The following is a 25,164-nucleotide window of genomic DNA, read 5'->3' as shown; positions in this document are numbered from 1 at the left end:
GCTCAGCCAATTTTACCAAATTCACCTCGGCCAATTCACCCCCAACGCCTTTCGTACCTTGTGTAGTTATGTAGTTCTCTTCAAAGCTTTAGGTTTTGAGGTTGACCCCACTTCCTTCTCCCATTTCTATCTCCCTAAGAGGTCGGAAGAGGGGCCCTTTTATTTCTCAGCTCGGCCAAGCTGCCAATTCTTCGAGGGGGCACCTTCTTCCAAAAAATTTTGGAAAAATCACTATTTCTTCGTTCAACCCTCGGATTCGTGGGACATCTGCTCTCGGTGGAGGGCAGCTCTCCTTGAGCTCCCTGTTCCTCCCTCAGGCTTCCGCAAGAGCAACACTTTTCTCGGACCCTTTGGGGCCATCAGAGGTCGGCGTTTCCATACACCCACCCTCCTAGCCGAGGACCTCTTGTGCTATTATGGGCTCAGCTCTGCCGGGATTCCTTCCCACGTCAACGAGGGTATGGAACTTAGCCCGGCCAATGTTGGCTCCCCCGTCCCTTTTTTTTTTTTCTTTTCTCCTCTTTTTTTTTTTTTTTACTGAGCTTTTGTTTTTTTCCTAGCTGCTAGAGTCATGAACGCTCTCGTCAAAAAAGGCTGAGGCCCGGAGGCAACAGAAGGCCAGCTCGGCTGGTGCGGACAAGGGCAAGGCCGTGGTTGCCGAGGTCAGCACGGAGGAGGTCACCATTGTTTCCCTTGCTGAAGCTCAAGCGGTACCTCAGAGCTCTTCCCGGAAGCGCAGAGCCCCCGAGACCCCTCGCACCCATGGGCAGTCTCCAAGTAGTGGGGAGCTCGGTTCCCCTCTCACTGAAGCCTTGCCCCTTCGGCAGATTAGGTCAGATACCTCTTCACAAGTCCTCCGTTGCCGTTCCAACCAGTATGATATGTACCGGGAGGACCTACGTATTGTGGGGGCAGGGCCATCCCCTCTCGCTGGGGCGCTTCTCCGGGACATCGCCTTGAAGGCCGATGCAGAATTCTTGGATGGGCTTAACTGGGCTGACCTCGTCAGGAGGTCCACCAGCGCCAGTGCTGAGGTATCTGCCGTAGGTTAATTCGTTATGTTACTTAAATTTGGCTAACATTTTTCCCATGCAGGCCGCTCTGCTGAATGCTGAGGTGGCTTTCAGAGCCAATAACTTTCGGAAGCAGTCCTCCAAGGACGCGAGGTCCTTTCAATCAACCTCGACGGAGCTGGAGAGCAGACTTACCGCTATTACAGAGGCCCTAGAAAAAGAGCAGGCCAACGCGAAGCAGAGGGAGGCCGACATGCGGGAAGGCTTTGCTGTTGAGACCCGGAAGCTGAGGAACGAGCTGCGCTTGGCCGAGGTACGGTTAGATACTGCTCAGGAGGAGGCGAAGGCCACTAAAGAGGAACTTATCGTGGCCCAGCAGGAGATCGTGTCGGTGCGAGCCGACCTCGCGAACGGGTCCGAAGTTTTTAAGGAGGCTTTCTTGAAGTCCAAGGAGTTTTGGGAGATTGTTGCTGACAAGGCTCTCAACTTCGTTTACGTAGGCTTCGATGGTGCTGTGGCCCAGTTCAAAGAAGCTGGCTATCCTCCCGAGGGGACCTCTGCCGACTTCCTGGATGCTAAAAAGGTCGTGGAGAACCTCCCCCCTGATGTATGACCAGCGGTCCTCCCCCCATCTGTATTAAATTCGTGATGAACTTAATTTATAGAAAATTGCATTATGCTTATCGTCTTTTGCAACGGGTCAGTTTCTTATATTTAGGTCAGCACCCAAAGTAATAAATTAACTCACGCTAAAAGAGGTCGGCTGGGCTTTTGGAGCTCGGCCCCACACCTAATAAAATAACAAACCGATATGGTCACACTGAGTGAGGTCGGCTGGGCTCTTGGAGCTCGGCCAAACACTTAACAAAATAATAAACCGATGAGGTCACACTGAGAGAGGTCAGCTGGGCTCTTGGAGCTCGGCGAAACACTTAACAAAATAATAAATCGATGAGGTAACACTGAGGGAGGTCAGCTGGGCTCTTGGAGCTCGGCCAAACACTTAACAAAATAATAAACCGATAAGGTCACACTGAGCGAGATCGGCTGGGCTCCAATGGAGCTCGGCCAAACACTTAACAAAATAATAAACCGATGAGGTCACACTGAGAGAGGTCAGCTGGGCTCTTGGAGCTCCGCCAAACACTTAACAAAATAATAAACCGATGAGGTCACACTGAGAGAGGTCAGCTGGGCTCTTGGAGCTCGGCCAAACACTTAACAAAATAATAAACCGATGAGGTAACACTGAGAGAGGTCGGCTGGGCTCTTGGAGCTCGGCCAAACACTTAACAAAATAATAAACCGATGAGGTCACACTGAGAGAGGTCGGCTGGGCTCTTGGAGCTCGGCCAAACACTTAACAAAATAATAAACCGATGAGGTCACACTGAGAGAGGTCGGCAAGGCTCTTGGAGCTCGGCCAAACACTTAACAAAATAATAAACCGATGAGGTCACACTGAGAGAGGTCAGCTGGGCTCTTGGAGCTCGGCCAAACACTTAACAAAATAATAATTTGGTAAAAATAAAACATTTCTGAGATCGGCTCGGCCATGGGAGCTCGGCCAGCCGTAACCATAATAACTTTGAACCGTAAAATTTATGCCGAGCTGAGGTGGGCTATGAGGCTCCTGAACCGAATGAGGGTGAGGACCCTCGTCATGCTTGGCGTGGCCCAGATGAGGTGAGCTCCGGGCTCCTGAACTGACTGAGGGTAAAAACCCTTTTCATACTTGGCGTGACCAAGATGAGGTGAGCTCTGGGCTCCTGAACTGACTGAGGGTGAAAACCCTTTTTATACTTGGCGTGACCAAGATGAGGTGAGCTCTGGGCTCCTGAACTGGCTGAGGGTGAAAACTTTTTTCATACTTGGCGTGACCAAGATGAGGTGAGCTCTGGGCTCCTGAACTGACTGAGGGTCAAAACCCTTTTCATACTTGGCGTGACCAAGATGAGGTGAGCTCTGGGCTCCTGAACTGACTTAGGGTAAAAGCCCTTTCATACTTGGCGTGACCAAGATGAGGTGAGCTCTGGGCTCTTGAACTGACTGAGGGTGAAAACCCTCTTCATACTTGGCGTGACCAAGATGAGGTGAGCTCTGGGCTCCTGAACTGGCTGAGGGTGAAAACCCTCTTCATACTTGGCGTGACCAAGATGAGGTGAGCTCTGGGCTCCTGAACTGACTGAGGGAAAAAACCCTTTTCATACTTGGCGTGACCAAGATGAGGTGAGCTCTGGGCTCCTGAACTGACTGAGGGTGAGGACCCTCGTCATGCTTGGCGTGACCAAGATGAGGTGAGCTCTGGGCTCCTAAACTGGCTGAGGGTGAAAACCCTTTTCATACTTGGCATGACCAAGATGAGCTGAGCTCTGGGCTCCTGAACTGACTGAGGGTGAGGACCCTCGTCATGCTTGGCGTGACCAAGATGAGGTTAGCTCTGGGCTCCTGAACTGACTGAGGGTAAAACCCTTTTCTGCAATGATAATAATTTTTAACAAAAATGCATAATTTTATTTAATGTATCTGAAAGCATCAAAGCCTGACGTCCTTGCATCGAAAGTAAATGACATAAAAAACTAAAGCTTCTAATAATATCTAAGCATAATATTTGCGGAGGTGATAAGCATTCCATGGCCTCTTCAACTTCTTCCCTGCCCAGTCTTCTAAGTAATAGGCACCTGAGCTGAGCTTTTCCACCACTTTGAAGGGTCCCTCCCATTTTGGATCGAGCTTTCCGACCTTCTCTTCTTGGACCTTCTTCCAAACTAAGTCTCCAACCTGGAAGCTCCTCTGAATGACCCTCTTATTGTAGGTTTGGGCTATGCGTCTCTTGTAAGCTTCCATCCTTATGGCCGCGGCTTACCTCTTTTCTTCTACGAAATATAGGTCCGCCGCTCGCCTTTCATTGTTTTGCTCATCATAGAATATTACGCGATGTGTCTCTTCACCGATCTCCGCCGGAAGCACGACTTCATTTCCATAGACTAGGCTGAAAGGCGTCTCCCCCGTGCCTATCTTTGGGGTAGTCCTGTATGACCAAAGCACGCTGGGGAGTTCCTCCACCCAATTACCTTTTGCGCTCCCAAGTCTAGTCTTCAGGCTCTGTACTAAGGACCTGTTGGTGACCTTCACTTGGCCACTGCACTGAGGGTAGGCCACAGAGGTGAAGTGCTGCTAGATCTTCATTTCTTTACACCAGGCTTGGATCCGGCTTCCTTGGAATTGTCTTCCATTGTCGGATATCAACTTCCTTGGGACCCCGAACCTGCAGACGATGTTCTTCCAGAGAAATTTGAGTACCTCATTTTCAGTTATCTTAGCCAAAGCCTCAGCTTCCACCCATTTTGAGAAATAATCTATGGCAACGAGCAAGAACTTTTTCTGAGCTGGGGCCGTGGGAAAAGGTCCCACAATGTTGATCCCCCACTAGTCAAACGGGCAGGCTGCCACAATACTTTTCATTAGTGCAGCTGGTTGATGTTGGAGCTTAGCATGACGTTGGCAGCTGTCACATGAGATGACGATGGCTAGAGCGTCTTTTAACATAGTGGGCCAGAAATATCCGGCCAAGAATGCCTTTCGCGCTAGAAAGTAAGATCCCAAGTGATTTCTGCAACAACCTTCATGAATCTCCCTTAGCACATAGTTAGATTGTTTGGGACCCAAGCACTTGAGAAGAGGCCGAGAGGCTGATCTCTTGTAAAGAGTTCCGTTAACCATTATAAACCGAAGGCTCCTTCGCCTCATTCTGTACGTCTTTTTCGGATCTTCGGGGAGCACTCCATCTTTCATGTAATCCAATAATTCAGCGCGCCAGTCATTTTCTTCGTGCTCAGGAGAGGGGTAGCGCAGAGAAGGACTTAGTTCTACTTGTACCACCACCTCTCTTGATTTCCAACTGTGGAGTGAGCTTGCCATTTTAGCAAGAGCGTCTGCTCCCTCATTCTCCTCCCTGGGGATCTGCTTAAAAACCAGTTCTGTAAAGAGTTCTTTAGCTGCTTCCACCGCTTTTACGTATTCTATCAATCTCTCATTCTTGATGTCATAGGATCCATTCATTTGGTGGGCCACCAGCTGAGAATCAGAGAAGATGTGGACCCGAGCCGCTCCGACCTGCCGTGCTGCTCTTAGACCCGCTAAGACCGCTTCGTATTCTGCCTCATTGTTGGATGCCCTAAAGTCTAGTCTCACAGCTAACTTTAGTTCATCCCCTTTTGGAGAGATCAATAACACACCAACTCCGCTGCCTTCATTGGTGGATGAACCATCCACATAGACCTTCCAAAGGTCTTCCATCTCCACATGCAAAGTCTCAGCCAGGAAATCGGCCAAGGCCTGCGCTTTGATTGCGGTTCGAGGTCCATATTGACTGTCATATTCTCCCAGTTCAGTGGTCCACTTCACCAATCTTCCTGAGATATCAGCATGCGTCATTATTTTCCCGAGAGGGCTGTTAGTGAGGACCATAATGGGGTGAGATAGAAAGTAAGGCCTTAGTCTTCGAGCTGTTGTGACCAAGGCCAGAGCGAGCTTCTCCACAACGGTATATCTGAGCTCCGCTCCCTTGAGGGCGTGAGAGATGTAATATACGGGGCTTTGTTCCGTGCCTTTCTGTCTGACCAAGACTGAACTGACAGCCATCTCAGTGGCCGAGAGGTAGACATACAATGGTTCCCCTGAGGCTGGCTTGGCTAATATGGGGAGCTCCGCCAAATGCTTCTTTAGATCATCGAATGCCTTCACACATTCTTCATCCCACTCGAATTTTTTAGCTTTCCTGAGGACTCGGAAGAAGGGCAAACTTCGATGTGCCGCTCTTGAAATGAATCGTGACAAAGCGGCGATTCTCCCGGCGAGCTTCTGGACCTCCTGGAGATTCCCAGGAGGTGTCATAGATTGAATAGCTTTTACTTTCTCAGGATTGGCCTCAATTCCCCTTTCCGTTACCATGTACCCAAGGAATTTCCCGCTTTTGACCCCGAAAGTGCATTTTTGGGGGTTCAGCTTTAGCTCGTAAGATCTCAGAGTGGCAAAGGTCTCACGGAGATCCTTTATGAGATCAGCTGAGTTCTTGGATTTTATAAGAATATCATCCACATACACTTCCACATTTCTTCCGACCTGAGCTGAGAAAATTTTGTCCATGAGCCTTTGATAGGTGGCTCCCGCATCTTTTAATCCGAAAGGCATAACCACATAACAAAACGTCCCTTCGGAGGTGACGAAACTCACTTTGTCCTGGTCTTCCTCTGCTAGGGGGATCTGATGGTATCCCTGATAAGCATCCATCAAACATAAGCACTGATGACCTGCGGTGGAGTCAACCAGTTGGTCTATCCTCGGCAAGGGGTAACAATCTTTTGGACAAGCCTTATTAAGATCTCTGAAGTCGACGCACATTCTCCACTTTCCCGAGCTCTTGGGGACCAGGACAACATTTGATAGCCATGTTGGGAAAAAGACCTCCCTAATGTGCCCTGCCTTAAGGAGCTCGTCTACTTGTTCTTTTATTACCTTGTCTTTCTCGGGGCCAAAATGCCTTTTCTTCTGTTTGACTGGCCGAGCTTCAGGAACTATATTGAGACGGTGTTCCATTATCCTGGGGCTGATCCCACAGAGCTCTTGGGAGGACCAAGCGAATACATCGAGATTAGTTTTCAAACAAGTCAGCAGATCATGCTTTGTTTCGGGGTCAAGATCAGGCGCCACCCTGACGCTCTGTTGGACCCCTATTTCTATTATTTCTGGCTCTTCTTCCGATGTGAGCTGAACCTCTTTTCGGGAGGTCACCTTTGGTTGGGTCACAATCATCCCCACCTCGGTCCGAGATCTTTTGACTTCCTGCTTTACCTCATCTACATAACAACGTCGTGAGGATTTCTGATCTCCCCTTACAACTCCCACTTCATTCCCCACAGGGTATTTCAGCTTTTGATGGTAGGTGGAGCTTAAAGCTCGGAAATCGGCCAGAGCAGGTTGGCCAAGTATACCGTTGTAAGAAGAAGGGGCATCCACCACAGTAAAACATGTCATTTTTGTGATGCGGTGCGGTCCCGTCCCTAGAGATAAGGGGAGCATGATTTGTCCAATAGTTTGGACCGCATGTCCTGTGAAGCCAAACAAAGACGTAGAGATATGATCAAACTCGAACCCTTCTACCTTCATTTGGTCAAGGGTTCTTTTGAAAAGAATATTAACTGAGCTTCCGGTGTCAACAAAGATTCTTGCGACGTCATAGTTGGCGACAATAAGAGTGACTAATAAGGCGTTGTTATGAAGCGCCACAACACCTTTCAGATCATCCGGCCCGAAGCCAATGACGGGGTCATCTTTGGGGGCAAGGTCTAACCCCAGACTCTCCAATCTCCGACCATGAGCTTTACGAGCTCTGCCTGAATCTCCGTCGGTGGCGCCGCCCGTTATCATATGGATTATACCTCTGGTCGGATCATTACCAATCTGCTGGACCTGAGGTCTTTGGTGTTGTGTGGGGTCATCTCGACCCCCTCAGTTGGGTCGGTTCTCCCGGGGTTTCGGCCTCTGATTCACCCCGGGAGGTCCTCGATCCCTTCTATCATCTCGGTACCTTCCTTATGATCGGGCTAAGAGATTTTTCATGTGAGGGTCTCTTTGCATGATCCTTTGGACCTCTTCACCCAATTTCTAGCAATCATTCGTAACGTGACCGTACTCTTGATGGATCTCGCAAAACTTATCTGAGGGAGGTAAACGTGGCCCCTTTTCGGCTTGTTTTGGGCGCTCTAACTTTCTTCTTTCTTCGCAAATTGCCATGGCTCTTTCCAAACTCATGGCCAATGGGGCATAAGGGAAAGGTCCAGGACCTCGGCTCCTTTCCTCTGTTCTTTCTGCAGGCCTCTTCCTACTTGGTTCCACCTTCTCCTTCCCCTTATCTTTATCACCGGGTCGGATATCCACTCGCCTTTGCCTCTGTGCGTCCTCAAGGTTCACGTATTTCTCAGCTCGGCTAAGAAGCTTATCATAGCTTTGAGGGGGGTTTTTGGACCAAAGAATTGAAAAATTGTCCCCCTCGGAGCCCTTGTGTGAAAGCATTTACCAGGGTTTCCGTTGATGCAGCTGGGACCTCCAAGGCCGCACTGTTGAATCGTCTAATGAAGTCCCTCAACGAATCTGTATCTCCTTGTTTTAAATTGAACAAGCCCAATGACGTTTTCAAGTATCTCTTACTTGTAGCATACTGGTTTATGAATAAGGTGCTGAATTCTCGAAAGCTGGCAATGGAATGCGGCGGGAGCAGATCGAACCACCTCTCGGCGGGTCCTACTAGAGTGGTAAGGAAGACCCGGCATTTGACCCCATCTGAGTATCGGTGGAGCAAAGCGGAATTATTAAACCTTCCCAGGTGTTCTTCGGGGTCCGTACTTCCATCATAATCCTTAACAGTTTGTTGGCGGAAATTAACGGGGAGGTCCTCATTTAGTATTTCGAAGGAGAGTGGGCTTTCCCTGTCCAACACGGGAGGTCGGCCCCCCATCCGCCTGCCAAGCCTTCTGACTTCCTCCCAAATGGCTTCTATATGCTCGGGAGGAGGAGGAGGAGGAGGAGGAGGAGGAGGAGGAGGAGGTTGTTGTGGCGGCGGTGATGGACTCCGATTTCGTCGGAGGGCCTCATTCACAGACCTATTAATCAACTGGGCCAATTGGTCTAGACTAAGATCAGCCACGCCTCTACCTTGACCACCTCCAGGACCTCGGTTGCCACCTCCGGGACCTTGGTTGCCACCTGCATGGCCTTGGTTGCCACCTTCGGGACCTCGGTTGCCACGTGCAGGACCTGTTCTTCTACCTGTTCGTCCCCACATGTCCACGTCTTCTCAGTATTTTCCCACAGACTGCGCCAATTGATAAAGCTAAAAACGGTGATGCTAACTGGGAGGTCGAATCTTCGATTGAGGAGCTCGGATCAAACCTTGGTACGCTGGCTGGGAGGTCGGATCTTCACCTTTGGAGCTCGGATCAGACACCTCGAAATCAAGAAACACAAACAAGAGTGTTAGAAGGGGACCGGAAGGTTGTTCCGGCGTAGCCCCTCCGACGCTCAAGTCAGAGAATAGAAAATTGAGAGAGTAATGTGTGTGCTGAGAGAATGTGAAAAGTATGAATTGAATAAAACAATGAACGGAACCTAGTATTTATAGGAGAACAATAGAGTCCTTGTTTGGCAGATTAGGATCTTCAGAATCTTCGGAAGATTTGATTAGATCTTGCCCAGATTTGATTTAGATATCGTTCCAGATTTAATTAGAACTTTAATGGGCTTTATCTTTCTGGGCTTTGATTTCCGTGGGCTACGCGCTTAATATCTGAGTAAGAGCTCTCGTAGGTATGAGCCCGCCTGAAGCCAGGACCTTATGGGAGCTCAGCTCGGGAGCTCGGCCAACACGTCTCCAATCATCCCGATATCGACATGTAGGAGGTCGGCTCGACTTCTTGTCGGGAGGTCGGCATGGGACCTCGGCCGCCCTCTCTGATCGACGGACTTGCTGTTTTTGGGGAGGTCGGCTGGGATGACCTCCCGGAGATGACTTCAAGTGCTCCTCTGAATGCTGGGCTTCTCTTGAGATGGGCTATTGAGAGCGGGTCGAGCCCATCCTCCATCAGGGTTATCAGTTCGAAAGAAGGTCGAATAGCACCTGAGAATATATTATGCACGATCGAGTAAAACATATATATTTATTTTAAAACAATAAGCCCATTCACCTATATTTCTCAACAAAGATTTCGGTTGTTGAAGATAATTTCTACAGTGCTTCGCCTAATTCACGTCTTTTTCTTGCTCGAAAAGTGTGTAATTTTACTAGACAAAAATGTGTAATTTTACCAAGGATAGAGAAATCTAGTTAGCTGCTCGAGTATCAAGAAAATTAAAATTTTGATTTTATATATTTATTTTTTTACAATTTTTTTTTCTAATTTTTCAAATTTCATATTTAATCTATTATTATTATTATTATTGTTATCGTAATAGGCATAGTTATTTTTTCAATTGTGAAACGTACGTGGTACTGACGTGACATTGAAATGCGAAATGTTGTAGGACACTCACATACAAAAATGACCACAATGCCATAAAGTTGATAAATACAAAACTAAAATTGAAAATTGACAAAAATGAGGGCCAAAATCGCAAAAACATGAATATACAAAACCAAAAATACAATTTTCTTGTTCAATACATTATTATTCGAGAGTTCAACTAGATGATACAAAGGAATTGGTAGTCGCTAATATAATAATGAGAGAAATTATACACTCACTATGAGTTAATTTTTGCGTTTAAAAACACAATTTTCATTTATTATGAGTTATATATATTATGCCTTAATTTGTCTGCATGTTATGTGTAATATTATTTTTTCTCGATTTACATGGCATATATAAGTTTTAAAATGTTAATATTATTATCTTATCTACTGTTGTTTGATAGTGTTCTTGTCGAGTTGACAACTTAGCCTTTGCCAAAAAATGTGCTACATTTCAAAGGTTTTCTTTTGTTTTTTTTTGTTTTTTTGTCTTTTTTTCCCCTACAATTGCATGAAAGGGAAATTGAGATTTTTTTCGCTCTATTACACACAAAATAAGATGGATTAACATCTGGATTTTTACCATGCATCTTAAAAAATTAAATGAAAAATTCATGATAAAAACATCACAAATGTAGGACACTTGCATTTGACACAAAAATTCTAATGAGATCTACCATTTTATTGCCAAAAAATAAAATAAAAAAAATAGTAGCATTATATCATATGTCAATTCATATAAATCCATTTTATTATCGAATTAACTATGACATTGATATCATCGTCTTTATTGTTTTAGACCAAATTACTAACCGATACTAAAAAATCTCCACCGCATAGCTGTCCTACGCAACCACCCTATTAGCCGGATCCGATTCCTTTACCGCCAGCGAAGAAGGATCCAGGCGGTGGGTGAGTGCTAACATGATGAACTTCATGGGGCACCTGCCGCACCGGTGGTCGAGCAGGAGTAGTATGTCGAGGTCATGTATGCGGGATCATGCACGTGTTTTGCTTAGGCTTATGTTGAGGTTTAGGTCCCGATGGGAACATGTCCCGGGCATTGCTTACTTTTGGTGTAGCAAATTTTTTTTCAACCGATGTATTTTTATTATCAATACTATCATTATAAGCAAAAGAAGAAAATATCTGACGAGTAGTATGGAATTATTGTTTCCCAATACATTTACGCTGCGTTTGATTTGCAGTATTAGGTAGGTTTATTTTTTTTAAACCTAACTAATCACTTGTTTGGTTCGTTTTTTATTTAGGTTATATTAGGTATGTTAAAATAATACCTCCTCACTCCCTAGGATTATTTATCTCACTCTTAATACATCATATTTTTCCAATTTTACCCTTCTCCTAAATTCAAACTCACCACCACTTCCTTCCAACGACCGCCCACCGGCAACCCCGCCAAAGGCCGACCAACTCCGCCGGCCGCCGACCGCCGCCGCTTCCGGCCGACCGTCGCCTCCGACCGACCGCTGTCGGATCGCCGCCGCCGGAGTGGAAGAAAGAAAAAAAATAAGAAATGACAATTTAGTACTTTCATCAAAAAATTCAAAATTATCATACACTTAAAAATCTTACCAAACAAAATACTATTTTACACCATATATTACATTTCTACGACAATCATTTTCTATCATTTACATACTAATAATTAGTTTATTTTATCCTCCAAACCAAACGCTGCCTTAATGATAATCCATAGAATATTTACACACTACATTCACCAAAATATTAAAATTTTAAAATATACAACATACCCCTACTACAAAAATTATTCTAATTCATTATAATTTATAAAATAATTAATTATATACTAAAATAACAAAAATAAGCTACTCAAAAATTCATTAGAAACTAATTATAAATATACTATGAATATAACACCTAAAAATTATTAACTTTGAATAAGTTCTTAATACGATTTATACATTAATTTATTTAACTCCTAAAAAAATTACAAAAAATATGATTGTTCAAACATATAATTTTATATGTTTGTATATATTCATAATAGACGATTTTCACACATTTTGTTTTTCATTTATAATTTTTACATGTTTACAATTACAATTAGGTATTTAAAATATTTGTGAAGAGTCATATTTGACTTTTTGAAAGTACTTTTCATGTTTACATATAGTTAGACACGTTTACATGATATCTTTGTTGGGCATGCAAGCTACAAGATTGTACGTATGGATTCATAAAATTTATATATTTATTTATTTTATTTTTTTTGTGAGCTAGGAGAACTAGGCAAGCGATGTCCCTTTTAAATTATCTTTAAAATATTATTTACTGCTTAATTTTAAAAATATAAAAATCATGAGACCGACACTATTTTATTTATATCATATTAGTAAGGATTCTAGTTGTCATTCTAAAATAATTTTTTTCCTTTTTATTATAATTCAAAGGTATTTCAAAAAATAATATTCGCATATTCTAAGGTGACAGTGCCTTCTTTTATAATACAAAATCTAATATAAAGATTTCACAAAAAAAAAAAAAAAAATCTATTGCAAATATTTGTTTTAAAAATTATTTAATGACATTGATATGTGCTCTCTTGCCACTTATACATTACAACTATTATTATTTACTACATGTTCATAGTAAAAAAAAAATGAAAAAAAAAGTAAGTTCCGTGGTCGTTTTGTACGGTTTTCTACCAAACTGAGGATTAAATTTGAAATAGATCAAAAAAGAAAAGAGACTCAAGTTGCATCTAGGCAGAATCATTTATTCTAAAGATTCAAACTATATTTTGTACACAAGTGTGCAGAAAGATCAGTTTGTTTTTTTTTTTTTTTTTATCACTCATTTAAAGTGTTTTATCAATCTTATAATCAAATTGTGATAGGTTATTTGTTTCAGAACTACTTGCAAACCGACAGGAAGAATATTTCTAGTAAGATTGTAAGGTTGAGTGTTAGCTAGGGATTTGAAAATTACTTTTAACTAGCAAAGTTCTTACAGTGATATCCTTTCGGCGACGAAAGAAAGCAAGACGTAGAAGGATTATATACATCACCTTCTAACTTTCATGAACAACTGATTGTGTAGGACCGAGCGTTTGCTGCTTTACCAAAAACTATAGCTAATAGTAATGGTGCAACTCAAAATCTTTTAAACTGGACAGCAGCTCAAGCACCATGTACGGTTCAATCGTTCTACCAAGAAAGGACAATTATTGCACCCAACAATCTCCGTATCAATAATTGCACTCATTGCAATCAATGTGAATAACAACTGATCTTGGCTCTAATACCAATTGTAGGACCAGACGCTTGTCGCTTTACCAAAAGCTATAGTTAGTAGTACTGGTGCAACTCAAATCTTTTAAACTGCACAGCAGCTCAAGCACCATGTTTCGATCGCTCTACCAAGCAGGGACAATTATTGCACCAACAATCTCCCTCCCAATAATTGAACTAAATTGCAATCAATGAGAATCAAACACGTGACATTGGCTCTGATATCAATTGTAGGACCTGAACGCTTGCCGCTTTATCACAAGTTATAGCTAGTGGTAATGGTGCAACTCAAATCTTTTAAACTTCACAGCAGCTCAAACATCACGGTTCGATCGCTCTACCAAACATGGACAATTATTACACCCAACAGCTTGTGCATTTTATTTTATTTTCTCAGTTAGCAAAGTTGAATCATAGCCCCACTGTATTATTGTTCAAACACTTCAGCGAGCCTCATTTCACACAGTTACTTTTCTTGATGGCTTGTTGAGTTAAACTGATTGAGATAACATTCAAAAGTTGTTAATCCAACTGAAGTTTCAGATGTTTTTATATATTGCTTACTCACACTCTCTAATCAATCTTCTGATCCTAATAACAATTTAGTTCCTCACTATTTTTCATAATTACAGCGTAATCTCATTTAAATATAATAATTTCAAATTATTGTTATAATATTATTGAATATAAATCTATTTTATTAAAAAAAATAATATATATTACAACATCGTGATTCTGCTTACGTGCCACAGCTGTTATAGTCCTTACCTGAGTCGACATCCCAGGAGAATGACATGAAAAGAAGTTGGCCTTAAATAAATAGTCAAACATATCCAAATTGTCTCGTTAACCATTTGACTTTAATTTAATAATTATCGATGCGCAGCCATGATTGATTGTATGTTGTACATATTAATCATTTTTTGTTTATAGCTTACGCAATCATAATTAATCATGTAAACGATTTTACGGATCGTATTTTGTGAAACAGATATCTTATTTGGATCATCCATGAAAAAAATGTTACTTTTTATGTTAAGAGTATTATTTTTTATTGTGAATATCGGTAGAGTTGACCCGTCTCACAGATAAAGATTTGCGAGACCGTCTCATAAGAAACCTACTCTTAACCAAAAAATGTGACAAATAATTCGTTCATCCTTCACATCAGTGACTTTTGACTTTATTTTAACTTAAAAATGACAATATTTTATTGAATCCTAAATATAATTTATTTTAACAAAAATTTAACCATCCTATTTATATAAATATACTGTTTTATGGTTTCATTTATTAATTAAGATGTCGATTACTTGCAGTCATTTCATTTCATTATCTTAATTTTTTCGGAAAATACCGTAAAATTGAAAATAACGGATTTAAAATTCATCGATATAGGATTATAAATAATCTGAAATGTTGTAAAATTCAAAAACATGCACACAAATTTGTTCTACATCAAATTTGTCAACCGATAGTGGCAATTATCAATCGCAAAAATCAGATAAGTACGTCTGATTAAGACAATAAATTAATGTCAAATTGTTCTGTAATGTCCGAATGAAAATTGTAGAGGCAAAGATAGTATAGTTGCTGATTAAATAATCAAGGAGTTGACATTTTAAGGGTATATACCCACTATATGCCGGAGTTATGCCGGTGATTTATTCAAATAATTCTAGCCAAGTTCTTGTATAAAAGCAACCAAGATCCAAAATCGATACGATAACTTCAACATTCTATTCCATATCAGTTCAATCTACCAATTCCTTGGAAATTTCAGGTTCATCTTCTCTCGAATCTCCTTAAATTTTGTCATAACACGTAGATTTAAATGCGGAAATTTTTTTTTTTCCGAATTTGCATACTCTCTTACATTGTTATGATATGATGCATATCCCATGTTTTATTGTGAGATATCTGATGTATATGTAATAATGTGCATACTTATGTGGATAAATTAGTTTTCTTTTTTTTAAAAAAAAACAATTTTTGAATTTCTTGTGAAATAATTTAGAGAATATACTTCATAAGTTAAGAACTTCAGAGGTAATATTTCATAAGATTGTTCTGGTTATAATTAGTTTATATGATTATTTAAGTAGGTTAAATCATTTATTAATTTCTAAAATTTGTGGAGTTTTATGAATTTTTTATAGATATTAAGATAAAAGCCTAAAATGTGATATGGTGATTTTGTAATCCTACTTAGAAAAGCATGGACGATTATTACACCCCTTTCTATCATAACGACTAGTCTTATGCACATATTACACACACACACATATATATATATATATATATATATTAAATTAAGAACTTCATAGGTAACTTTTCATAAGATATTTTGATAGTTAATTAAATTATAAACAATTATTAAACAAGGATAATGTTTTATTTTCCCATTATTTTCTCTTACAAGTAACTCATATATATGGCAAATATGAAGAAAATAACTCATATTTTTTAGGGATTTAGACGTGGGACTCCCCTAAGTATGTCTAGAATATTTCTAGTGAATATTATATATTCGAGACAAGTTACGAGATATCGAGTTCGAGACTCTGATCGAAACTTGTTGTAATCTTGATGCATATGAACTAAAAGTCATAGCATAAGCATATACACACACTTCCGACTAACAACCATTTGGTTTTTGTGAAATCTCACAGGATTAATCTGCAAAGTGTTGGAAGGAGAAATCAAGAATCTTCGAAGCCATGGGTGGGGACCAGTTACAAGTGCTAACGGCACTTGATTTAGCCAAGACGCAACTCTACCATTTCAAAGCCATTGTGATAGCCGGGATGGGATTCTTCACCGATGCATATGATTTATTCATCATTTCATTAGTTTCCAAGCTTCTAGGTCGCATCTACTACACCAAACCTGGTGCTCCGAAACCCGGGAACTTACCCCCGGGTGTCTCTGCTGCCGTCACCGGTGTTGCCCTCGTAGGAACCCTGTTCGGGCAGCTCTTTTTCGGCTGGCTCGGAGACAAAATGGGCAGGAAAAAGGTTTATGGGATTACCCTTGTTCTCATGGTTGCCTGCTCCCTTGCTTCGGGTTTATCCTTCGGCTCCAGTCCAAAGGGTGTCCTCACTACCCTTTGTTTCTTCAGATTTTGGCTCGGATTCGGTGTCGGAGGCGATTACCCTCTCTCGGCCACCATAATGTCGGAATATGCCAATAAAAAGACTCGCGGGGCGTTCATCGCCGCCGTTTTTGCCATGCAGGGTATCGGGATTTTGTTCAGTGGGGTGGTTTCTTTGGTCGTTTCAGCTGCATTTGATCACAAGTATAAATCTCCTTCTTACCAAAGTGACGCTGTTGGCTCCACTCCGCCACAAGCTGATTACTTATGGCGTATTGTCTTAATGGTGGGTGCGATCCCGGCAGCACTGACTTACTACTGGCGGATGAAAATGCCAGAAACGGCTCGTTACACAGCGTTGGTGGCCAAAAACGCGAAACTGGCGGCGCAGGACATGGGAAAAGTGCTGAATACAGAGATCGCAGCAGAAGAAGAAATGGTGCAGAGAATTTCACAGAAGGAATCCAACAATTTCGGGTTGTTCTCGAAAGAATTCGTTCGACGCCATGGACTACACCTATTCGGAACAACCTCCACATGGTTTTTACTGGATATTGCCTTTTACAGCCAAAACCTTTTCCAAAAAGACGTCCTCTCCGACATCGGATGGATCCCCAAAGCTGAAACAATGAGTGCCGTAGGCGAAGTGTTTCGAATCGCCAAAGCACAAACATTAATCGCCCTGTGCGGCACCGTACCAGGGTACTGGTTCACAGTCGCGTTTATCGACAGCATGGGGCGTTTTGCGATACAAATGATGGGATTTTTCTTCATGACAGTTTTTATGTTCGCGATAGGGATTCCATATAATTACTGGAGAACACACCGGGTCGGATTCGTGGTCATGTATGGACTGACATTCTTCTTCGCGAATTTCGGGCCTAATGCAACCACATTCGTCGTGCCGGCTGAGATCTTCCCAGCCAGGTTAAGGTCGACGTGCCATGGAATATCGGCTGCTACTGGAAAAGCCGGCGCCATTATAGGAGCCTTCGGGTTTCTCTACGCTGCCCAGGATCCAAAAACACCAACAGCGGGTTACCCACCGGGGATTGGAGTCAAGAAGTCCCTGATTATACTCGGCGTGATCAATGCGCTGGGAATGCTTTGTACGTTCGCAGTGCCGGAGACGAAGGGGAGGTCGCTGGAGGAAGCTTCAAAGGAGAACATGGATGATCGGGTCGATGATGCTGTACAAGTTTGATCAGTTATCCAAAGGGAATGAAAACTTTAATTATGTGGATTTTTTATTTTTGTGTTTGCTTTTTTCTTTTTAATTTCATTTCGTTTTGTTCCTCGTTTTGTGTAAAATGAATAAATGTTTGCTGTACTTGGTTTGGAATTAGCTTGATGAATTAACGCAATCGTGTTATACTGTTCTTGGGATGATTTTGAATTTGTATCTTCATTTTTGTTCAACTTGGTTCTATTATACAGAATGTTTTTGGAACTTGCAGGTTTTTGTATCAGTTATATACATGGGGTTCGCCGTAAAAAGTCGCGGAGACTACCATTCCAGTTCCAACGTCATTACACCAAACAACGGTCGTGGAATCGATTAAAAAAATTAGTAAAATTTTGAAAAATATATAGATTACATAAAATATAAATGAATCATGAAAAATTAATAAATCAATATTTAATCTCATTCAAAATACAAAATATACACCCATGTTTTATAAATGAAAACATTCAATATTAATTTTAATTTAACTAATATACTAATAAATTAATAGCTTATAAAAACTTAGTTAAGAAAAAGTTTTGGAAGCTAGATTTCATCAAATATTATAATTATGAAATAAAAAAATTGAAATAATTAATTAAAAAAATATAATGATTTGATATATTCTTTAAAAATAAAAATATCATCAGTTTTTTGTATAAATGAATTAATGAAATTGGGCACTAATTATTTTCTAATTAAACTTTAATATAACTGTAAACAAAAAATAAAATACAGAAAAAAGAAAAATAATGGCCCTCTTAAACAAACAAATAAGAGTATGTCTCTTGTTGTGATACGGTCTCACGAATCTTTATATGTGAGACGGGCCAACCCTGCCGATATTCACAATAAAAAGTAATATTCTTAGCATAAAAAGTAATATTTTTTCATGGATAACCCAAATAAGATACTCGTCTCATAAAATATAATCCGTGAGACCATCTCAAACAAGTTTTCGTCAACAAACAAAACCAAAAAAAAAAAAAATAAATAAATTGGCCTAAGTCATTCCCCTCGGCCTACTTTCTGGCCTAAATGCATCTTTCCCTTCCTTTGTTCTACGATACACATAGGGTGTGTTTGGTTGATTGGATTAGATAAGGATAGATTAATAGTCAAATATTTATCGTTAAAATTTTAAGATGTTTTAATAATCATTTTGACCCGATTTAATATCCAATTTTATTAATCAAATAGTTATCTATAAAATTGGATCTTAAACCGGGTCAAAATGATTATTAAAACAACTTAAAATTTTAACGATAAATATTTGACTATTAATCTATCCTTATTTAATCCACTCAACCAAACACACCCATAGAGAACAGAGAGCAGAAGCGTGAATGGGATAAAATAGGCCCAAGTCAGCCGTTCCTTTTCGATTTTAGCAAAACCCGTTTTGTTCTGTTCCGTTTCGAAGTAAACTGCCGATCCACCGTTATAACGGCGTTTTTTCTAGCATCACACCGACTCAAAGCAACTTCCTTCACATTTAATGTATATTGGAAATACACATTAAAAGATCATTTTCTTAATTAAATAGTTGACCGAAGTTATTTTACAAATTTTCTCAAGGTTACCCTCTTTTCAGTTCCGGAACGATCGTTCCCGTCGTTCCTATACAGATTCTACTGATCAACAGTATTCGAATACATCCCATCACCACATGATATCACATCCATGTGATTTGGTTCAAAGCTCATGTTTGTGTTTTTATACGGAATTGTTATTTACACTGTAAATTTTACATTCTCTGTTTAATTTATCGCTGGATAAGATTATTATAGTAATAACTTCCCTTCTGTAATAAAATTTTGATTCGCCTAGAAAAATTCGAATGCAATACTTTTGTGTGTCAATGGTTACAATTTTAATATTTTAAAAAATTATCAAATATAAATAAAATATGAAACACCAAAGATACTTAATCTTGAAAATTTAATATAATTCATTTTATCCAATTTCTATTTTGGATATACAAAAAAATTGATAATTTTTTTTTAACAATACATAAAAATATTGGGAGCGTAAGGATCAACCACTTTCACAACTAGGTCAAAACTATAGTAGTTTGAAAAACCCCAATAATTTTCTATCAAACACATGGAAGGAATTTTCATCAACATGCAAGGATATGTGTCGAAATTTCCAATAAATCAAGAAGTATAGAGTAGATCTGTATTCATTTTTTTGAATTTAAGAAGAGCCATCGTGCCAATATAATTTTCATATTTTCAACACAAAATAACCTATAATTTTGAAATAAATAGGACTTATTGAGCTGAATTGTATGGACAAGTACAATACCAGTAAAAGCAAAATAATGACAATTAAGAGAAATAAATGACCATGAATTGGTGACCTTTTGTTTGATTGTTTAGAATCTATAAATAGTAGCTCAAAAGACACAAAAAATCACTTTAAAACTCTCCTCATTCTCGAGTTCCAGCAGCAGCAACATGGAACGAAATTCGGCTTCGTTTCTTCAAGAATTTCGAGGAAAATTTTTTAGCCAAGTTAACGCGCTGAAGTTCTGTCCAAACGCCATCCGGATTCAAGAAAAAATTCTTGTTATTTTGAACCAAGCACACCAAATATCCGTAATGTTTTTTATTCAAGAATGATCAAGATACGTGAGCTTGTGTTAATATATTTTGTATATGAATTGATTTGTTTTTGAAAGTTTCGTTATAGTATGAGTATTCATTTTCTGTTATGTTTAAAGTATATTATGTTCTAAGAACTTTTATGATTCAACTGGATAAAGATAAAGAATTTTAAATTATGATAAATTTATGACTCTTGTACGGTTGAAATTATTACCGTTGTACAATATCGCTTCCTTAGAGCAGTGAAAATTAGGGACCGTTATCAGTAAATCATGTGAAGTAAATTAATTTCAGCTCTTGTTTACAGAATTGTAATGCCCGATTATTTGTACAAATGATTAATGTGTTTATATTGTTTGTCATGCACTTACCTGATTCATTATGATTTACATGAATGATGTCGTGAGTACTCTTTGTATTATGCATATGGACCTATTGACATTAATTGGGATATTGATATTGAGATTGAATATGATTTATATATTGTCATTGGTGTATTGAAAATGAATACGTGTCTAAATAGTGATAGTAAGATGTGTAGGTAAAGTAGTGTAATGGAAGTTGGTATGGAAATGCAGGAAATGAGATGAAAATATGGTAATTTTTACGGGTTTTAGCATAATTATTTGGATATTGATCCAAATTGTGTGAGGTCACAGCCATTAGAAAGCTAAGAAATAAGGCTACAACTTTCATACATGTTTCGGATTTTGTCCAAATCATTATGAAAGACAAGCCAAAAGTGTTAAATATGAATTTTATTGTGGCGATGGTAACTAAAACCAGTAGACCAGCAGATCAGAACAACTAGATAGTTTATCAGTAGCTGCTGCTCTAGTAAAAACCAGTAGAAAGAGGGCTAACTATACAAACCAGTAGAGAACACTTTCTAACGTTGCTACCTTAATTGTTACCGTTAAGATGTTCCTAGTACCAGCATTAATTGCAGCATTAAATATTATACGGAGTCATTTAATGCATATTACCAAATTGAGTATAAAACAAGACTGATTGTTTTATAGCTTTTCTGCAGGAACCTATTTCGGTAATAAAGCTGATTGTATCAGTTATCTGAAGACTTTTCTGTTTATGAACGTTGAACTCAGTCGATTATATATACTTGGATCAAATCCTTGTTCGATACGACACTTCGCATAATATCATTTTTCAAGGAACAAAGCTACTCTCTTATCAGAAAAATATCATTCATTCTTGAGCGTTGTCAAGTTCAACAAAAAGAAAAGTAGCACACGCTTCATAGCTTATATCTGATCTTGTTAAAGATCATCTTGTGCTACTAATTCTTACACTCTTCACAATCTTTACTACATCAATATTTTATCAGAAGAGTCTGTAATCTGAAAAGAGTCTTTTCAGAACTTTGTGTTCCACATTTGTGTAAAGTTGAGAAACTAAGAGTTTCAGTAGGCTGAGGTGTAAGTCCTTCTGAAGTGGGTGTGTACAAGTGTTGTACTGTAATATCCAAAGTCTTTTAGTTATACCTTCTGGAAACAGAAGAAGGGGAGACGTAGAAGAGTTTATCTTCGAACTTCCATAAACAACTGCTGTCTACTGCTTTATTGTTTTTCAACTACTTCATCATATTATTTCCGCACATTCTACTGTAATCAGGTGAAAGTTTTCTCACAAGATCAACTACTATCCTTAACAGGATTCTAGTACTTCATCCTCACGAAAAACGAGTAGAGTTTATTCACCCCCCTCTAAACTCAACTTCGATCCTCAACAATTGGTATCAGAGCAGGTTATTCTTGTTTGTGAAAAACTACAACAAATGGCACACTTCAGCAAGATTCCTATGTTCTCTAAGGAAGATTTTGACGACTGGAAGATAAGAATGCAAGCTCATCTTGCAGCACAAGATGATGACATGTGGTACGTCATCACAGATGGTCCACTGAAAATCTTAAAGCCTAACACAGCCGTTGCTGTTACTGACGGTGCACCACAGATGGTCGAAAAATCAAGAAGTGAATGGACCAGTGAAGATAAGAAAAAAGCCAATCTTGATAATGTGGCGAAGGATATATTGTATAAAACTCTTGACAAGAACACTTTCAGCAAGATAAAAATGTGTTCTACTGCAAAGGATATTTGAGAAAAGCTCATCCAGATATGTGAAGGAAATGAGCAAACAAAAGAAAATAAACTGTCTGTAGCAATGCAGAAGTTTGAAAATCTGAAAATGAGATCTGGTGAAACTCTAAATGAGTTTGATGAAAGATTCAGTAGCTTGGTCAATGAGCTAGCTGCTCTGGGTAAAGAGCATAGCAACAGAGAAATAGCCCTCAAGGTGATGAGAGCCTTACCCAGAGAATGGGATGTTAAAACAATGGCTATGAGAGTATCCAAAGATGTAAACAAATTGGAACTGCACGACTTATTTGCAGATCTAAAGGCCTATGAATTCGAATTGGAAGTAAGAAGTGGAGAAGAGCCTTCAAACTTACCCACCAAGGCCCTTGCTGCTACTGCTACTACTTTTACTACTACTGCCTCTACCTCTTCTACTGCTGCTGCAGTTGTACCTCAGGCTTTACCGGCTGTGATCATTGATAATGCTATGGAGAAGACTGCTGAACAAATCAGTAGTGATGCTATGAGCCTTCAAACTTACCCACCAAGGCCCTTGCTGCTACTGCTACTACTTTTACTACTACTGCCTCTACCTCTTCTACTGCTACTGCAGTTGTACCTCAGGCTTTACCGGCTGTGATCATTGATAATGCTATGGAGAAGACTGCTGAACAAATCAGTAGTGATGCTATGTCCTTATTTGTAAAGAAATTCTCCAGGTTCATGAAGAAGAACCATCGAACCTATCAGGGTCCCAATCGCAACTTCAAGAAAGATTCACCATCCGGTGATATGGGATGCTTCAACTGTGGAAAGATATGTCACTTCATTGCTGATTGTCCCAAACCAAAGAAGGATGATCAAAAGAGAAAGGATTACTAGAGAAATGACAAAAAGTCCAGAAGAGATCGAAAAACGATGATTGCCGAAGAAAGCAAATCTAAATGGGCGGACTCTAGTTCTGAGTCATCTGACTCAGAAAGTCATTCCAGTGACAGTGATGCAGAAGAAGTCAAATTTCTAATGGCAGACAATGACTCAACCTCGACATCTGAAGAGGTATTTGATTTTGACTCTAGTGAATTTACACGAAATGACTTGATTGATGCACTGCATGAAATGGTAAAAGAGTATTCTAGACTTTCTCAATCGTTTGAAGAAGTTAAAATTGAAAATCAGAACTTAAAGAGTCAGAACAGTAAGTTAACTTGCTTGCAAGTAGACAGCTGCAATGATTTACAAGTTAAGATGAGTAAATTAATAACTGAGAATGAAAGAGCCAAAGCAGATTACCAGAAGATGCTTTCTGAAAACCAGAAGTTGTCGCTACTGGTAAATGCTTGGAACAAGTCTTCTGTTTCATTAGAAAAGATGCAAGAGTTACAAAAACAGTCAGGAGATAGAAGTGGTCTCGGTTTTTGTAATAATGAAAGCACTTCTGAAACAAATACTAAGCCAACACTGGATATGTGCAAAGCGAAATACATTCACTTTGTGAAATCCAGTGTGGTACAAAAACCAGAAGTACCTACTGCTTCAGTGGAAAGGAATGTAAATCTGACGAACAGAAGAATGCGCTATGGTCTGGGTTACGTTAAACCTAAGGAAAAAGTTGACCAGAGTTCTAGATTCAGAAAAGAATTCAACTCTGGAAGACAACATCCCATGAAGGTTAAGAACTACCAGTACTACAACTCTAAACCTGTTCAGAAGAGATACAGACTGGAAAACAGAAACAGAAGGGAAGAACAACATTTTGGTATGCATGCTGTTAGAAATAACAGACCCTCTGTTGCACACACATCTTTGGATACCCGAAGTACAAAGTTACCAAGAATTGTACAAATGTGGGTTCCCAAAGGACTGATAAGGCTTGGACCCAAATAGATTTGGGTACCAGTTACTAAAATTTGTGTTTGCAGGAACAAAAGAAGGAAACAAAAGTCAGTAACTCTACATGGTATTTGGACAGTGGTTGTTCCAGACATAAGACTGGACAAAGAAACTTACTATCCGAAATAGTGAGCTGTACTGGACCAAAGATTACTTTTGGAGATAACTCAAAAGGTAAAACCATGGGTAAGGGTAAGATTATCCATGGTAATATAATTATTAATGATGTGTTGTTAGTTGACAATCTTTATTACAATCTTATCAGTATTAGTCAACTATGCGATAGTGGGTATTCTGTGGCTTTTCAAAAGCTTTCTTGCATAGTTAGAGATTCTGCTGGAACTACTGTGTTAACAGGAAAGAGAGAAGGCAATACTTATAGAGTCTCTTGGAACTCAAATCATGTCAACACTCCTACATGCTTAGTTGCTTCTCTTAGCAATAAACACTGGCTATGGCACAAGAAACTGAATCATCTGAATTTCAAGTCAATCAATTATCTTAAGAAGCAGAATATAGTCGATGGATTACCTGACTTTAATTTTGTTAAAAATCACGTTTGCTCTGCTTGTCAGCTTGGGAAACAGATAAGATCCAGCTTCAAGACTAAAGATAGCAAATCAACTTCAAGATGTTTGGAACTACTGCATATGGATTTATTTGGTCCTATCCCCATCATGAGCTTAGGGGGAATGAATATACTCTTGTTGTAATTGATGATTTTTCCAGATTCACTTGGGTAATATTTCTCGCAGGAAAAGATCAAACCGGCTGTCTCCTGATCAAGCTTCTGAAAAAGATTCAAAATGAAAAATCTACTACCATTATTAAAATCAGAAGTGACAGGGGCACTGAGTTCACTAATGTGGGGACCCGGACGCTAATCAAATT

General features: G+C 39.9%; 2 protein-coding genes across 2 annotated transcripts; one reads left to right on the top strand and one right to left on the bottom strand.

Moving 5' to 3' along the window:
- Window positions 1–4,442: 4,442 nt before the first annotated feature.
- Window positions 4,443–7,442, bottom strand: LOC140827459 (uncharacterized). Its single transcript, XM_073190134.1, has one exon. The coding sequence runs from the start codon at window positions 7,440–7,442 to the stop codon at window positions 4,443–4,445; it is 3,000 nt and encodes a 999-aa protein (XP_073046235.1).
- A 7,537-nt stretch (window positions 7,443–14,979) lies between these two features.
- Window positions 14,980–17,791, top strand: LOC140828560 (low affinity inorganic phosphate transporter 3-like). Its single transcript, XM_073191495.1, has 2 exons — window positions 14,980–15,135; window positions 16,025–17,791. The coding sequence occupies exon 2, from the start codon at window positions 16,073–16,075 to the stop codon at window positions 17,648–17,650; it is 1,578 nt and encodes a 525-aa protein (XP_073047596.1). The 5' UTR covers window positions 14,980–15,135; window positions 16,025–16,072; the 3' UTR covers window positions 17,651–17,791.
- Window positions 17,792–25,164: the final 7,373 nt, after the last annotated feature.

Source organism: Primulina eburnea, chromosome 3, assembly GCF_022965805.1.
Source record: "Primulina eburnea isolate SZY01 chromosome 3, ASM2296580v1, whole genome shotgun sequence".
NCBI lineage: Eukaryota > Viridiplantae > Streptophyta > Magnoliopsida > Lamiales > Gesneriaceae > Primulina > Primulina eburnea.
Note: the sequence above shows the minus strand (reverse complement) of the source record. Positions and strands in the feature narration are given on the sequence as shown.

Coding starts and splice junctions, on each gene's coding strand:
- LOC140827459 (XM_073190134.1), bottom strand. CDS start 7,442: ATGATAACGGGCGGCGCCACCGACGGAGATTCAGGCAGAGCTCGTAAA.
- LOC140828560 (XM_073191495.1), top strand. CDS start 16,073: ATGGGTGGGGACCAGTTACAAGTGCTAACGGCACTTGATTTAGCCAAG.